Source organism: Salvelinus sp. IW2-2015, linkage group LG10, assembly GCF_002910315.2.
Source record: "Salvelinus sp. IW2-2015 linkage group LG10, ASM291031v2, whole genome shotgun sequence".
In the NCBI taxonomy this organism is placed as follows: domain Eukaryota; kingdom Metazoa; phylum Chordata; class Actinopteri; order Salmoniformes; family Salmonidae; genus Salvelinus; species Salvelinus sp. IW2-2015.
The window spans coordinates 13944315-13959815 of NC_036850.1; the positions used below are offsets into that span (position 1 = coordinate 13944315).

The 15501-nt window shown below is 45.7% G+C and overlaps 1 protein-coding gene across 7 annotated transcripts in view; it reads right to left on the reverse strand.

Moving 5' to 3' along the window:
• The window catches only part of LOC111969324 (SH2 domain-containing adapter protein F), a 111344-nt gene that overhangs the window by 28971 nt on the left and 66872 nt on the right, over nt 1-15501 (reverse strand). For 4 of the 7 annotated variants that reach the window (XM_023995380.2, XM_023995377.2, XM_023995376.2 and 1 more), the window contains exon 3: nt 2472-2687. In XM_023995380.2, the coding sequence (XP_023851148.1) occupies nt 2472-2687 (216 nt within the window). Of the gene's footprint in view, nt 1-2459; nt 2688-15501 lie in introns of all 7 variants that reach the window. The other 3 variants (XM_023995379.2, XM_023995378.2, XM_023995374.2) reach the window with 1 other exon arrangement.

Consider the following 15501-nt stretch of genomic DNA (forward strand, 5'->3'; position numbering starts at 1 on the left):
AAGAATTTGTTCTAAACTGACTTGCTAGTTAAATAAAGGTCAAATGTAAAATAAATATCCACATAACTTTCCTACCTTATAATGCCATCTATTTTGTGAAGAGCACCAGTCCCTCCTGCAGCAAAGCACCCCCARAACATGATGCTGCCACCCCTTCACAGTTGGGATGGTGTTCTTCGGTTTGCAAGCCTCCCCATTTTTCCTCCAAACATAATGATGGTCATTATGGCCAAACAGTTCTATTTTCATTTCATCAGACCAGAGGACATTTCTCAAAAAAGTACGATCTTTGTCCCCATGTGCAGTTGCAAACCGTAGTCTGTCTTTTTTATGGCAGTTTTGGAGCGGTGGTTTCTTCCTTGTTGAGCGGCCTTTCAGGTTATGTCGAAATAGGACTCGTTTACTGTGGATAGAGATACTTTTGTACCTGTTTCCTCCAGCATCTTCACAAGGTCCTTTGCTGTTGTTCTGGGATTGATTCACACTTTTCGCACCAAAGTACGTTCATCTCTAGGAGACAGAACGCATCTCCTTCCTGAGCGGTATGATGGCTGTGTGGTCCCATGGTGTTTATACTTGAGTACTATTGTTTGTACAGATGAACATGGTACCTTCAGGCGTTTGAAAATTGCTCCCAAGGATGAACCAGACTTGTTGAGGTCTACAATGTTTTTTATGAGGTCTTGGCTGATTTCTTTTGATTTTCCCATGATGTCAAGCAAAGAGTCACTGAGTTTGAAGGTAGGCCTTGAAATACATCCACAGGTACACGTCCAATTGACTCAAATGATGTCAATTAGCCTATCAGAAGCTTCGGAAGACATTACATCATTTTCTGTGATTTTCCAAGCTGTTTAAAGGCACAGTCAACTTAGTGTATGTAAACTTCTGTCCCACTGGAATTGTGATACAGTGAAATAATCTGTCTGTAAACAATTGTTGGAAAAACTACTTGTGTCATGCACAAAGTAGATGTCCTAACCTGCTTGCCAAAACGATTGTTTGTTAACAAGAAAATTGTGGAGTGGTGTATGTAAACTTCTGACTTGAACTGTACATGCACACATACACTACATGACCAAAGGTATGTGGACACCAGCTCGTCGAACATCGCATTCCAAAATCATGGGCATTAATATGGAGTTGGTCCCCCCTTTGCTGCTGTAACAGCTCAACTCTTCTGGGAAGGCTATCCACTAGATGTTGGAACATTGCTGCGGGGACTTGCTTCCATTCAGCCACAAAAGCATTCGTGAGGTCGGGTACTGATGTTGGGCGGTTAGGCCTGGCTCACAGTCGGCATTCCAATTCATCCCAAAGGTGTTCGATGGGATTGAGGTCAGGGCTCTGTGCAGGCCAGTCAAGTTCTTCCACACTGATCTCGACAAACCATTTCTGTATGGACCTTGCTTTGTGTGCGGGAGCATTGTCATGCTGAATCAGGAAAGGGCCTTCCCCAAAACCACAGAATTGTCTAGAATGTCATTATATGCTGTAGCGTTAAGATTGCTCTTCACTGGAACCTTACCGTTGGCAAAATGCATTCGGGCAGGAAGCCTTATCGTAGCATCCGCCAAACGCAGATTCCTCCGTCGGACTGCCAGATGGTGAAGCGTGATTCATCACTCCAGAGAGCGCATTTCCACTGCGCCGACGCTTGGCACTGCACATGGTGATCTTAGGTGATCTTCAAGAAGGCCATTATATTGCCAATGTTTGGCTATGGAGATTGCATAGCTGTGTGCTCAATTTTATACACCTGTCAGCAATGGGTGTGGATGAAATAGCCAAATCCACTGATTTGAAGGAGTGTCCACATACCTTTGTATATGTAGTGTATACTATATATGAATGCATGAGAACACACAAACACAGTCATGCTCCCTTAACTACCATACACCATAGGTCTCTCCCAAGTCACAGGTTGACATTTATTGTTATGAATCTTCCCCTGGAACTGACTGATTTCCGCTAGATGGGACAGCTGCAAAGTCAAAATTGGATATATCGTAAAAATGTCTGAAAACTAAAATTTGCTTTTTGGTCTTAATCAAAATGTCCAGTTGGCAGTGTGGTTAAGGTTAGGGTTATGTTTAAAATCAGATGGTATGACTTTGGTCACTAGCTGGTACAGCCACACTGCAGAGCTGCCTCCAGGGCAAGATTCATGACAATAAATGCCCAAGGCTAGACAGACACCCAGAAAAAGGCCCCACTCAGCAGACCAGACACCTGCAAATTAACTTACTGTTATGCTTCACGAGAGGGAAGGAAATGAAAATGAATAATGCCTTTCTGAAGATTATAAGATACCGGAAACCACGAAAGAAGCAGTAATCACATTGGTTAGTGCTGGAAAAGGGTACCAGGGCAATTAGTGGGATGGAGAGGGACAGCAGAACAGACAGAGTGACAGTAATGTAGGAGATGTAGAGCAGGAGGAGAGGAGTGTTACATACGTGCTCTCGTACCTGCGAAAGCCTTGGAGATGCGCTCTTTCTTCCACTCCCAGGGCTGGTCGTACTCCTCCGGGGGCCTCTCGTCATCCTGCGGCAACCGACTCTCTCTGGGGCAGCGGGGACGCTCGCCGTCCGAGTCCCCTCCGTTCTCCGCTGGCTCGTAGGGCGTGTCGTACAGGGGCAGAGACCTCAGTGACCCCTCCTTAGGTCCCCGGCCACCGCGGATCTCTGGCAAAGGAGAAGAGGGAGAGGAGGGGTAKGATATAACAGACTGTCAATGTGGGAAAAACGATACGAAGGGACTGTATGTGAATATTTATGTGAACAATCCAAGCAACATAGAAAAAAGACCAGCTATTATCAGCAGGTTCACTTCCAAAATATAATTTTCTCTACAAACAACACTAAGACAGCCATGATCCAACGTAGGCTAAAGGCAGTGAGATCCAGCTGTCTCTTTACGTACAATTGAAGTCGGAAGTTTACATACACTTAGGTTGGAGTCATTAAAACTCATTTTTCAACCACTCAACAGAATTCTTGTTAAAAAACTATAGTTTCGGCAAGTTGGTTAGGACATCTTCTTTGTGCATGACACAAGTAATTTGTCCAACAATTGTTTACAGACAGATTATTTCACTTATAATTCACTGTATCACAATTCCAGTGGGTCAGAAGTTTACATACACTAAGTTGACTGTGCATTTAAACAGCTTGGAAAATTCCAGAAAATTATGTCATGGCTTTCGAAGCTTCTGATAGGCTAATTGACATCATTTGAGTCAATTCYAGGTGTACCTGTGGATGTATTTCAAGGCCTACCTTCAAAGTCAGTGCTTCTTTGCTTGACATCATGGGAAAATCAAAAGAAATCAGCCAAGACTTCATAAAAAACATTGTAGACCTCCACAATTCTGGTTCATCCTTGGGAGCAATTTCAAAACGCCTGAAGGTATCACGTTCATCTGTACAAACAATAGAACGCAAGTATAAAAACCATGGGACCACGTAGCCATCATACCGCTCAGGAAGGAGATGCGTTCTGTCTCCTAGAGATGAACGTACTTTGGTGCAAAAAGTGCGAATCAATCCCAGAACAGCAGCAAAGGACCATGTGAAGATGCTGGAGGAAACAGGGACAAAAGTATCTCTATCCACAGTAAAACGAGTCCTATATTGACATAACCTGAAAGACCGCTCAGCAAGGAAGAAACCACTGCTCCAAAACCGCCATAAAAAAACAGACTGCGGTTTGCAACTGCACATGGGGACAAAGATCGTACTTTTTGGAGAAATGTCCTCTTGTCTGATGAAACAAAAACTGTTTGGCCATAATGACCATCGTTATGTTTGGAAGAAAAAGGGGGAGGCTTGCAAACCAAAGAAAACCATCCCAACCGTGAAGAACGGGGGTGGCAGCATCATGTTTTGGGGATGCTTTGCTGCAGGAGGGACTGGTGCTCTTCACAAAATAGATGGCATCATGAGGCGGAAAATTATGTGGATATATTGAAGCAACATTTCAAGACATCAGTCAGGAAGTTAAAGCTTGGTCGCAAATGGGTCTTCCAAATGGACAATGATCCCAAGCATACTTCCAAAGTTGTGGCAAAATGGCTTAAGGACCGCAAAGTCAAGGTATTGGAGTGGCCATCAGAAAGCCCTGACCTCAATCCAATAGAAAATTTATGGGCAGAACTGAAAAAGCGTGTGCGAGCAAGGAAGCCTACAAACCTGACACAGTTAAACCAGCTCTGTCAGGAGGAATGGGCCAAAATTCACCCAATTTATTGTGGGAAGCTTGTGGAAGGCTACTCAAAACATTTGACCCAAGTTAAACAATTTAAAAGGCAATGCTACCAAATACTAATTGAGTGTATGTTAACTTCTGACCACCTGGGAATGTGATGAAAGAAATAGAATCTGAAATAAATCATTCTCTCTACTATTATTCTGACATTTCACATTCTTAAAATAAAGTGGTGATCCTAACTGACCTAAAACAGGGATTTTTTACTAGGATTAAATGTCAGGAATTGTGCAAAACTGGGTTTAAATGTATTTGGCTAAGGTGTATGTAAACTTCCGACTTCAACTGTACCTAACCCCTGAGACTCAGGAGAGAGAGAGGAACCAAACATGGGACACCAACAGGCATGTTAATTATTGCTGTGTGGATCCTAATCAAACTCTATACCTGCTAATAGTGATTAGCGTAGCCAAGCAGCACACACACACGTGATCAGGAAACACAGCTACAGATACCTGTGTGTGATGGAGTCAGGTCTATASGCTTCTGTGATTAACAGTCTGTGTATGTTGATCCCCCTCTGGCTTCATAATGTTAAAGCTCCAGTCTCAGACTATGACCCATAGTGAGTAGCAGTAGCTCCAGGTTTAGAGATATAGGAGGGTTAGCAGGGCATCCTGGGTGCATGTTGGGAGCTGGGTGTGATGAAAGCCTGCTCTAGCTGATGATGAGATGATGTGGAGAGAAAGAGAGAGGAGAGGAGCCTGGGGGGCCTGAGCACCTGTGAGTGTGTAAGGCATAGCCTGCCTGGCTGGCTGGCTGGCTGTCTGCATGCAGCACAGCGTCATCATCACTACAGCTAAACAGCCTCGCCTGGGGTCCCACACACCACGGAACAGAACGACAGGAGAATGCCCTTCCCCATCTTCTCACCTATATCTCCCTCACCCTCTTAGTTCCACTCCATTTCCTCTCTGTATCTCTCCCTCGCTCTCTGAGACATATATGAATGACATAAGGCAGGGTATAAATGCAAATTATATGCAGTGCTGTATAGTGTTCCCACCTATCCAGTGAGTGAAGAGAGCAAACCATCATGAGAGAATTCGCCCTCCTCTCTCTTACCCCCCCCCATCCAATCTCCATGTCTTTCCACTAGTATGACGCCGTTAGCAACCAGCTCCCTTCCTCCTGGGCCGTATGAAGCTGTTAGCAGCAAACTCCACCATAGAGTAACGCAATGTGAGGAGAATGAAATATTATGCCACACCACTGCATAATTGCCTTGCAGCCCAGGGGAGCTCTTGCGGAAAAATGAGAGAAGCATGGAGCCTAATGGGGCTACCCGGTGAGGGTTGCCAGAAATCTCCAATGTAATCATGCGCTAGGCAAACTCTCACCCTCTTTGATCTCAGTTAAAAGTCTTGGCATTGTGAGATCCTAGAGCGATGAGTGCCCACCTCCTGCCAGAAGAATCAACAGTGGTAGGGAGGAAAGTGGGAAGGAGAAGTGGCTGCCGGAGGACTGAGGGAGGATGGGGGGGTGTAATGTTTAGGGGTTTGGTGGGGAGTAAATCTTGCTTGAAGGACCCTTTAATTGGAGCGATGCATGCCTTAGGATAAACTGTCGAAGGGTATTACGACTCCCCAACCAGGCCAGATGAAGCAAAGGCTTACGACTACTCTGTTGTGGGTGGGAGGGGGGGGGGCTGCGGCAACCGCAGGAGCCTTTCTGACACGTTGCCTCTGCTTTCCCAGCAGAGACTGCATCCCTCCCACCTCCCCTCTCGCCCTCCTTCTTTTCTTCTCCCCCCTCCCTTCATCCCTCCCTCCATCTCTTGTGAGGCATGCTTGTGAGCTGTGGGGTTAGCAACTATTGTCTGTGTAGATTCACCGTGATTAGCTTGATGGTGGAGCGAGTTAACAAGTTGTTACGCAGCTGGAGCATAGCTTCCTCTGCCCTCTGACTCACTGCCTCCGCCTCAGGTCAGGGTCACCCACCACACCCCCACTCCCCTTCTTTCCTTTCTCAGATGCACCTCCTCCTGACCTCCTTCTGTCGGTTCGAGACCACTCTCACTACTAAGTAGTCCAGAATTGACCTTTGACACCCTACATTCACCCAGTAGTAGACTGACTAACAGAGACAGCTGCTGTGTAGCAAGACTCACTAAGGAGAACAGAGACAACATCTAACTCAGGGAGATTAATAAACCATGCACTGCTGACTGCACAGACAACTAAACACTAAGGTCAAAAGGTTGGCTAAATGCCTCAACTCAGGTTCAGAGCTAGTGACAGAGATGGCAGAGATGGAGCGGGGAGGAGAGAGGGAGGGTGTGAGAAGCAGAATCTTCTTCCGTTCTCTATCGTCTCTGGTTCGTGAAATAAAGGATTCATTATTGGAAAGATATCAAGATATGCTTGCCATAAATCCAGCGAGCTCCTGTTCAAACTTACTGAAGGAGGAGCCCTCTGGCATATTAGCATGGCTGTACGTGGGAGACGGGTGGGAGCTGGTGGAGGTGGGACGCTGCTCTGGATTAATCAAAGCTATATCTTAAACCAGCCTGCAGCCAGGAAACCTGACCCATCACCTCCCCTTCCCCTCCACTCTCTCTCCAACCTGAGACCTGGAATACATTAGACAGGAGAGATCTTAGAATTAGCTAGCTACAACAGCAACTCTCTCTGTCTCATCAAGAAACCAGGGCATCATGTCATCACATAAAAAGGAAAGAGCAAACAGCCAATAGTCAGTCTCTGGCTGACTACTGCCTGGACCGCCCACTCCTATAGCTCCAGAGAGGATTTGCTGTTATGAAGCGCTTGGAAGGCACAACTATAACAGTCTATCTGGACTTGATTGAGGGATTTCTCTCACTAAGTGAGGGATTACATGTGATTAGACTTTACACCCCAATGAAAAAAACAATGGAGTGAAGTACCCAGCGTTCTCTCGATGACGTAGTCTTTCGGCTCCTCCGAAGAATCATTCATAAAGAAGTCTGATAGTACATCGCCTAGATTAGGTTGTATGGTGTACTACACACTAGTTACATAGCACAGTGTATTCATCGCTGTATTTGTCTGATATTCCAGAGCAAGCCGATACTATTCAGTATGCACGGTGATGAGTATTGTTAGGTCAGCAGACAGTCTTCACTAAGCAAGATTCTGCTGTCCTCCATTGAAGAGCCTAGTCAAGATGAAAGTGGTACCAGAGTAACAGACATATTGTATCCAACTCGGGTTGTTTTAAAGCAAGATGTACGGAGCCGGGAGGAAACTGCTTTCTCTTCCCAACAAGCCATTGTTTCAGTCAAGTCTTGGCGTTCAGCTGCTTATGAATGTGAAGGAAGGATATTGAAGACTGGCCACCTGTAACACAGCATGCAGTCGAGCTTGTTTAGTGACAAGGAGACAGCGAGCGAGAGGTTGATGGAAAAAAAGCTCCCGTGCCAAGCCGTGTATCCATCCAACCGTAGCTAGCGGATTTTCTACAGCGTTTAATTTCAGTTTTTCATATCGACGTGGCCTAGCTGTGAATGCTGAGCAGAGTAGCAGACTATCAAGTGCTGGTATTGGCACCGAGGGCTTTGAGTTATCTGCGGTCACCCAGAGGTATTGCGTGTCAGGCTGAGAGCTGGCTGACAATTGGAGGTGTATGCTCCCTGACCCATGTCGGCACACTGCAGCGATGCGCCTGGCTTAGTCTGCTGTGAGCAGGGCTGTGAGTGCTAGGAGGTCTCACTGCCTTTTGTTCCCCAGACCCCATAGAGAATAGACACATAATGGAGTCAGTCTGGATGGAATGGAACCTGAGACTGGAATGATATGGAGGGAACACGGGCAGGGTGGTACAAGGGTTCAGTTGAAGAGGCAATGCAATATAACGCTTATAGGTTACACCAATTTGACTACAATTTCATATATATCTCTCATGATGTAGAATTACTGCAAATGATACATTGTCTTCGTCATACCGTGGTATACGGTCTGATATACCGGTCAGCCAAATCAACAGGGCTCGACCACCCAGTTTATAATGTCTAGTATCGCATTCGAGGGGTGGAGTTGGAGGGGTGGAGGTAATGACAGGAGAAGCAGCTGGACCAGCTCATATCTCCATGAGTCTCTCCACAAGGCTAGTTTTTAATGTGCTCAGCGAAATCAGACATGTCACAAATGAGCACGACTTGAACTTCAATCAACTTGCAACAGCCAACTACATAATATTCCATATCATATTGTTGAGTTAGTGCATGACCTCTGTAGCCAAGCCCCTCTCGTTTAAAGATTCTCTTATAGTATGGTCCCCTTCTCTACACTACACTGCCCTTGATACAAAAGAACACTTGCTAGACGTGTAATCAGACAAAAGAAAGGGAGTTGAATTGGAGTTGAAATGTGGTGTGTGTCTCTGTCAGTCAATGTGTGTGTCTCTCGTCAGTCTCTCAGTCAATGTGTGTGTGTGTGGTCTCTCTGTCAGTCTCTCAGTCAATGTGTGTGTTGTGTGTGTGTCTGTCGGTCTCTCAGTCATTGTGTGTGTGTTGTGTCTGTCGGTCTCAGTCGTGTTGATGGTCTCCTGTGTCTCTCTATGTGTGTGTGTGTGTCTCCGTCGGTCTCTCAGTTCAATGTGTGTGGGTCTCTCTGTCATCTCTGTCAATGTGGTGTGTTGTGTCCGTCGTCTCTCAGCTGTGTGTGTGTTGTGTGTGGTGGTCTCGTCGGTCTCTCAGCAATGTGTGTGTGTCTCTGTCGGTCTCTCAGTCAGTGTGTGTGTGTGTGTGTGTGTTGTCCGTCGGTCTCTCAGTCAGTGTGTGTGTGTGTGTGTCTCTGTCGCTTGTTATCAGCAGTGTGTGTGTGTCTGTTCGTCTTCTCAGTCAATGTGTGTGTGTGTGTGGTGGGCGTCTCTCAGTCATGTGTGTTGTGTGTGAGTCTCGTCGGTCTCTCAGTCAATGTGTGTGTTGTCTCTCTGTCAGTCTCATCAATTGTGTGGTTGTGTTCTCTGCAGTCTCTCAGTCAGTGTGTGTGTGTGTCTCTCGTCGGTCTCTCAGTCAATGTGTGTTTGTGCTCTGTCGTCTCTCAGTCAATGTGTGTGTGTGTGTGTGTCTCTGTCGGTCTCAGTCAATGTGTGTGTGTGTGTTTGTCTCTGTCGGTCTCTTAGTGTGTGTTGTGTGTGTGTGTGTGTGCTCTGTCGTTCTCTCAGTCAATGTGTTGTGTGTGTGTGTTCTCTCTGTCGTCTCTCAGTCAATGTTGTGTGTGTCTCTCTGTCAGTCTCTTCAGTCAATGTGTGTGTCTGTGTGTGTCTCTGCATCTCTCCAGTAGTGTGTGGTGTCTCTGTCGGCTCTCATCAAGTGTTGTGTGTCTCGTCATCTCCATGTCAATGGTGTGTGTCTCTGTCAGTCTCTCAGTCAATGTGTGTGTGTGTGTGGTCTCTTCAGTCTCTCAGTCAAGTGTGTGTGTGTGTGGTCTCTGTCGGTCTCTCAGTCAATGTGTGTGTGTGTGTGTTCTCGTCGTCTCTCAGTCAATGTGTGTGTGTGTGTGTCTCCGTCGTCTCTCAGTCAATGTGTCTCTTCGGGTCTCTAGTCAGTGTGTGTGTGGTGTGTGTGTCTCTCTGTAGTCTCTCAGTCGAATGTGGTGTGTGTGTTGTTGTGTTTGTTGTTTTTCTGTTCCACGGTCTCTCAGTCAATGTGTGTGTGTGTGTCTCTCGTCCGTCTCTCAGTCAGTGTGTGTGTGTGGTGTGTTGTGTGTGTGTGTGTCTCCATCGGTCTCTCAGTCAGTGTGTGTGTGGTTGTGTGTGTGTCTGTCGGTCTCTCAGTCAATGTGTTGTGTGTCTGTCGTCTCTCAATCAGTGTGTGTGTGTGTCTGTCGTCTCTCAGTCCATGTGTGTGTGTGTCTCTCTGTCAGTCTCTCCAGTCAATGTGTGTGTGTTGTGTGTGTTGTGTGTGTGTTGTGTGTGGGGTGTGTGGTGTGTGTGTGTGTGTGTTGTGTGGTGTGTGGGTGTTGTGCGGTCTCCAGTCAATGTGTTTGTCCTGTCGGTCTCTCAGTCAAGTGTGTGTGTTTCTCTCTGTCAGTCTCTCAGTCAATGTGTGTGTGTGTCTCTCGTCAGTCTCTCAGTCAATGTGTGTGTGTCTCTCTTGTCAGTCTCTCAGTCAATGTGTGTGTGTGTTGTGTCGGTCTCTCAGTCAATGTGTGTGTGGTGTGTGTCGGTCTCTCAGTCAGTGTGTGTGTGTGTGTGGTGTGTGTCTCTCTCTCTCTGTCGGTCTCTAAGTCAATGTGGTCTCTCCTGCCACACAGCTAGTGCGTCTCTCTTATCTGCCTCCTGCAGAAGGAACAAAAGCAGCCATGCTGTCTGTCCTCCCCTGCTCCTCACTCACATCGTGTCAAGCTTTGGTGGTACCTACTCAGAGCCCCTGCCAGCCCTCAAGCATACTTTTGGAAGGCTGGAGTCAGAATGACCAAGTGTCCTATTCATTGGCCCTGGAGAGGAGTGAGTATTTTGTGGTCTTGCTGCACTTTCGTTGTACTGTGTGCTTCCTTGTAAACATACCTTGCTGCAACTGGAGCCGTGGCCACTTGTGTTCAGCAGAAATATTATGGAATCTTCACTTGGCAATGACAGTTGTGGACAGAGAACTGCTAGCTAGAAGTCATCTGCTTACTCACAGATAGGATATAGGCATTCAGAATGATGACAACATTATGCCTATAATGAACATATGGCTAACCACAGCTGGTACCATACCATGATCCTAATAGGGTGCTGGTGAGGAAGAGAAATCATACCATGATCCTAATAGGGTGCTGGTGGGGAAAGATAAATCATACCATGATCCTAATAGGGTGCTGGTGGGGAAAGAGAAATCATACAAGATCCTAATAGGTGCTGGTGAGGAAAGAGAAATCATACCATGACCTAATAGGGTGCTGGTGAGGAAAGAGAAATCATACCATGATCCTAATAGGGTGCTGGTGAGAGAAATCATACCATGATCCTAATAGGTGCTGGTGAGAGAAATCATACCATGATCCTAATAGGGTGCTGGTGAAAAATCATACCATGACCTAATAGGTGCTGGTAAGGAAAGAGAAATCATACCATGATCCTAACAGGGTGCTGGTGAGAAAATCATACCATGATCCTAATTAGGGTGCTGTGGAGAAAAGAAATCATACCATATCCTAATAGGTGCTGTGAGAAAAAATCATACCATGATCCTAATAGGTGCTGGTAAGGAAAGAGAAATCATACCATGATCCTAATAGGGTGCTGGTGAGAATCATACCATGATCCTAATAGGGTGCTGTGGAGAAGAGAAAATCATACCATGATCCTAACAGGGTGCTGGTGAGAAAGAGAATCATACCATGATCCTAACAGGGTGCTGGTGGAGAAGAGAAATCATACCATGATCCTAATTAGTGCTGGTGAGAAAGAGAAATCATACCATGATCCTAACAGGGTGCTGGTAAGAAAGAGAAATCATACCATGATCCTAATAGGGTGCTGGTGGGGAAAGAGAAATCATACCATGATCTTAATAGGGTGCTGGTGAGAAAGAAATCATACCCTGACCTAACAGGGTGCTGGTGAGAAACATACCATGATCCTAATAGGTGCTGGTGAGAAAGAGAAATCATACCATGATCCTAACAGGGTGCTGGTGAGAAAATCATACCATGATCCTAATAGGGTGCTGGTGAGAAAGAGAAATCATACCAAGATCCTAACAGGTGCTGGTTGAGAAAAATAAATCATACCATGATCCTAACAGGGTCTGGTGGGAAAGAGAAATCATACCATGATCTAATAGGGTGCTTGTGAGAAAGAGAAAATCATACATGATCCTAACAGGTGCTGGTGAGAAAGAAATCATACATAATCCATATGGGTCTGGTGAGAAGAGAAATCATACCATGATCCTAACAGGGTGCTGGTAAGAAAGAAAATCATACCATGATCCTAATAGGGTGCTGGGGGAAAGTGAATTATACCATGACTTAATAGGGGCTGGTGAGAAAGAAATCATACCATGATCCTAACAGGGTGCTGGTGAGAAATCATACCATGATCCTAATAGGGTGCTGGTGGAAAGAGAAATCATACATATCCTAACAGTGGTGCTGTGAGAAAGAGAAAATCAACCATATCCTAACAGGGTGCTGGTTAGAAAAATAATCCCATACCATGTCCTTAACAGGTGCTGGTGAGAAAGAGAAATCATACCATAATCCTAATAGGGTGCTGGTGGGGAAAGTGAAATCATACCATGGTCATTTGAGTGTGGGTTAAATTAAGAATAGCACAGGCAATCACAAATAATATCCTCAGTTTTTTTGCGAGTGTGTGTTTATTTTCTTCTTCCCAGGCGGCCAGAGGGAAGGTAAGAGATGCTGAGGAGGAGATGTCTTCTCCCTGAACACACTGACATGTACATGGATTCACTACCTCAGACAGCCACTGACAGATGGGAAAGCTGGCCTGGAGACACAGAGCAAGAGAGAGAGAGAGCAAAAGAGAGCAAGAGAGAGCGAGAGCAAAAGAGAGCGAGAGCGAGAGCAAGAGAGAGCAAGAGAGAGCGAGAGAGAGAGAGAGCGAGAGCGAGAGAGAGAATAACAGTGAAAACAGTAAAGGACTCAATGTTCCAGCAGTACATGAGCAGCCGTCACCTGAAGGCTCAACACAATGAAACACACACTGATGAAAACAAAGGCAGAATGACTTTAGTTTTTAAAGCAATATCAGGCTACTTACTGTCTCTTCTACTAAGTTGGCCCAAAGACAAACATCTCTCCCAGTGCATACAACGGAGTGTTTATTGAGGTAAAAGTGAAGTTCCTTTCATCTCCTAAAGTACAAGCCATACTATATCATCCTACAAAGACATGAAAACAGCAACTCTAAATCCCTAAAGAAACTTTATTTGTTTTCCTCCACAGGAATAGAAAACACATTGTATTTATATACTTTACCCCCAAACTGTTAATTCACCAAATACATCAGAGCACAAATATAACCCAGGAGGGTTCACACAGCACTGACTGTCCAACGTAACACACTGCTGCAATCTGCTGCACTGTTTCTCATCTAAAATCCTAACATCACAATCCATCCAGCAGCACCAGAAACCACAGTCAGGTCAAATCCCCAACACAATACAGATAAGCCAAAATGAAGCATCCAATTACAATAAAATTATTGTTAGGCTTATTACAAAGCAACGGCACCAATCAGTAATTAGCTCGATCTGGGGTTAAGCATGGGATGATGTAGTGAATGTCAGAAGTACAGCGCTGCATTGTGGGGAAGACAAAACAGAACAGCACTACTGATGCTTCCCTGGCCTGTTTAACAGTCCGTCCCTAGCCCCCTTTATGCAAATGACTGTCCAGTCTCCGGCCACAGCACGGACAGCAGCATTGATTCCTACACGGGGCACAGCAGCGATTACAGCTCGTTAGGACTGCGGTGAAGGCTCATTAACATGAGATGGATGGGATCCTGGGCTTGGAAAGGTGCCCTGTTTAGTCAACCTACATCAGGGTTCCCCAACTGGTGTCCCCAGGCCGTGGTTTTATTTGTCCCACAACATGTTTTCTGAGCAATAATATAGATTTTTACATTGCTGGACATAAAGGTCTAACAACAGCAGGAATTCAGCTCCAAGTGATTTTCATTTTGGAAATCTGTTCCTAAGTATTCCCACGGATAATAGAGAGACACATACGATCGTATACAAATGTAAGCAGTTTGAAATTATTTARGTTTTAGTCAAATATTATATCTGTTTGGGATTATTATGGTCAATTTCCAGTCTACAAATTATTTTGTAATTATTTTCGGGCCGCTCAACAATAAAAATTGGCTTCCAGCTACCTGACATTCACACCCACAGGCATACAACCGCCAGATAGACTGTACTGTACATCACGATATGGACAAAACAGCAGCAGGAACAGGGGTACCCTGACTTGTATTTTTCATCGGGTTCATTTGCTTGCCTCCTCCACATCAAAAGGGATTACATTTTGATGTCAGTGAAATGTTAAGAAGCATTGAGGCGGGTTTACAGGGATGGAGAAACCAGGACTTATAGAGTCAGTGTCAACCAGTCTGAGCTGAGCTCTGAGGCAGCCTGCCTGCCACCACACTTTGTGGGCTCTACGGTTGCTGGAGTCATTTTGTAAAATTCTCCATTCTGAGTAGCTGCAGGGGCTGCCTGCCACTCTCTGTGTCTATTGTTCCTGAGCTGAGATAAGACTGGCTCAGGATTAGAGGAGAGTGCACCCAGAGTTCAGCTCCTGTGAGAAGGCTGGGGTGGGACCAAGGAGCAGAGAGGAAGAGAGGAGAGGAGCAGAGGAGTAGCCGTGACTAAGAGCAGTGTGAAGGCCAGATGTGGTTTTGCTTGCTAATCTTGCACTGTGATCGGCCAGTGGAGGACAGGCCGGATGATGACACGTGGACGTTGCGGTGATGAATAGCCACTCGCCCCCCCCCCCTGCTGGGGGTCAACAGCCCATTAGTGGTGACGGCTGGGTTTCAAGCAACAGACAGTCAGCCCCCCCCCCCCCCCCCCCCACAAAATAGAGAAACAGTGTGAGTGGGTGGGTGAAGGAGAGGTCTCTTCTAGCCCCAATCTCTAATGACTTCCTTTGACAATCATCTGCATCGTTCATAGCCAAATTAACCCAAAACCCAGCTGGACTCTAAATCTAAATTGGGTTTCTCTCTTCCTCGTCTTGGCTGTGCCAGGAAATTGCTAAACTTCTTTAGCAATTGGCAATGAAATATCTTTTCTCTTATTGTGCGTTATCCGATATCTTGCTCAGCACAACAAAGCAGGCAGCAGCGGAGAAATTGTTTGGAATTAAGTATCACCTCGGTACTCGTGGCAGCAGACAGACGAGAGACAGACAGAGTATTGTCCTCCTCAGGCTGTCGTCTCTCCTTAGTGTAGAACCGTGTAAACGTGCTATCTCTTACATCTCCACAATACACACATGCTGCTAGTACCCCGTGACAACAGGAGGAACGGAACATCCACGACCTTTACTCGTGACACGAAATAACTGATCCAGTCAGCTCTAATAATAGGTACGTCAGATATAAATGCCAGTACACATACATGAAGGAACTTGAAACAGATACTGCCACGCTGCATTCATGACATTTCTGAAGCTATTTCTTCGAGCTATCACACTCATTATCCAAATAAACACAAGGACCTGAATTGTAACAATCAGAAAAGTACACAGAAAAGTAAGTAAAAGTACACAAAAGTTTTAATGC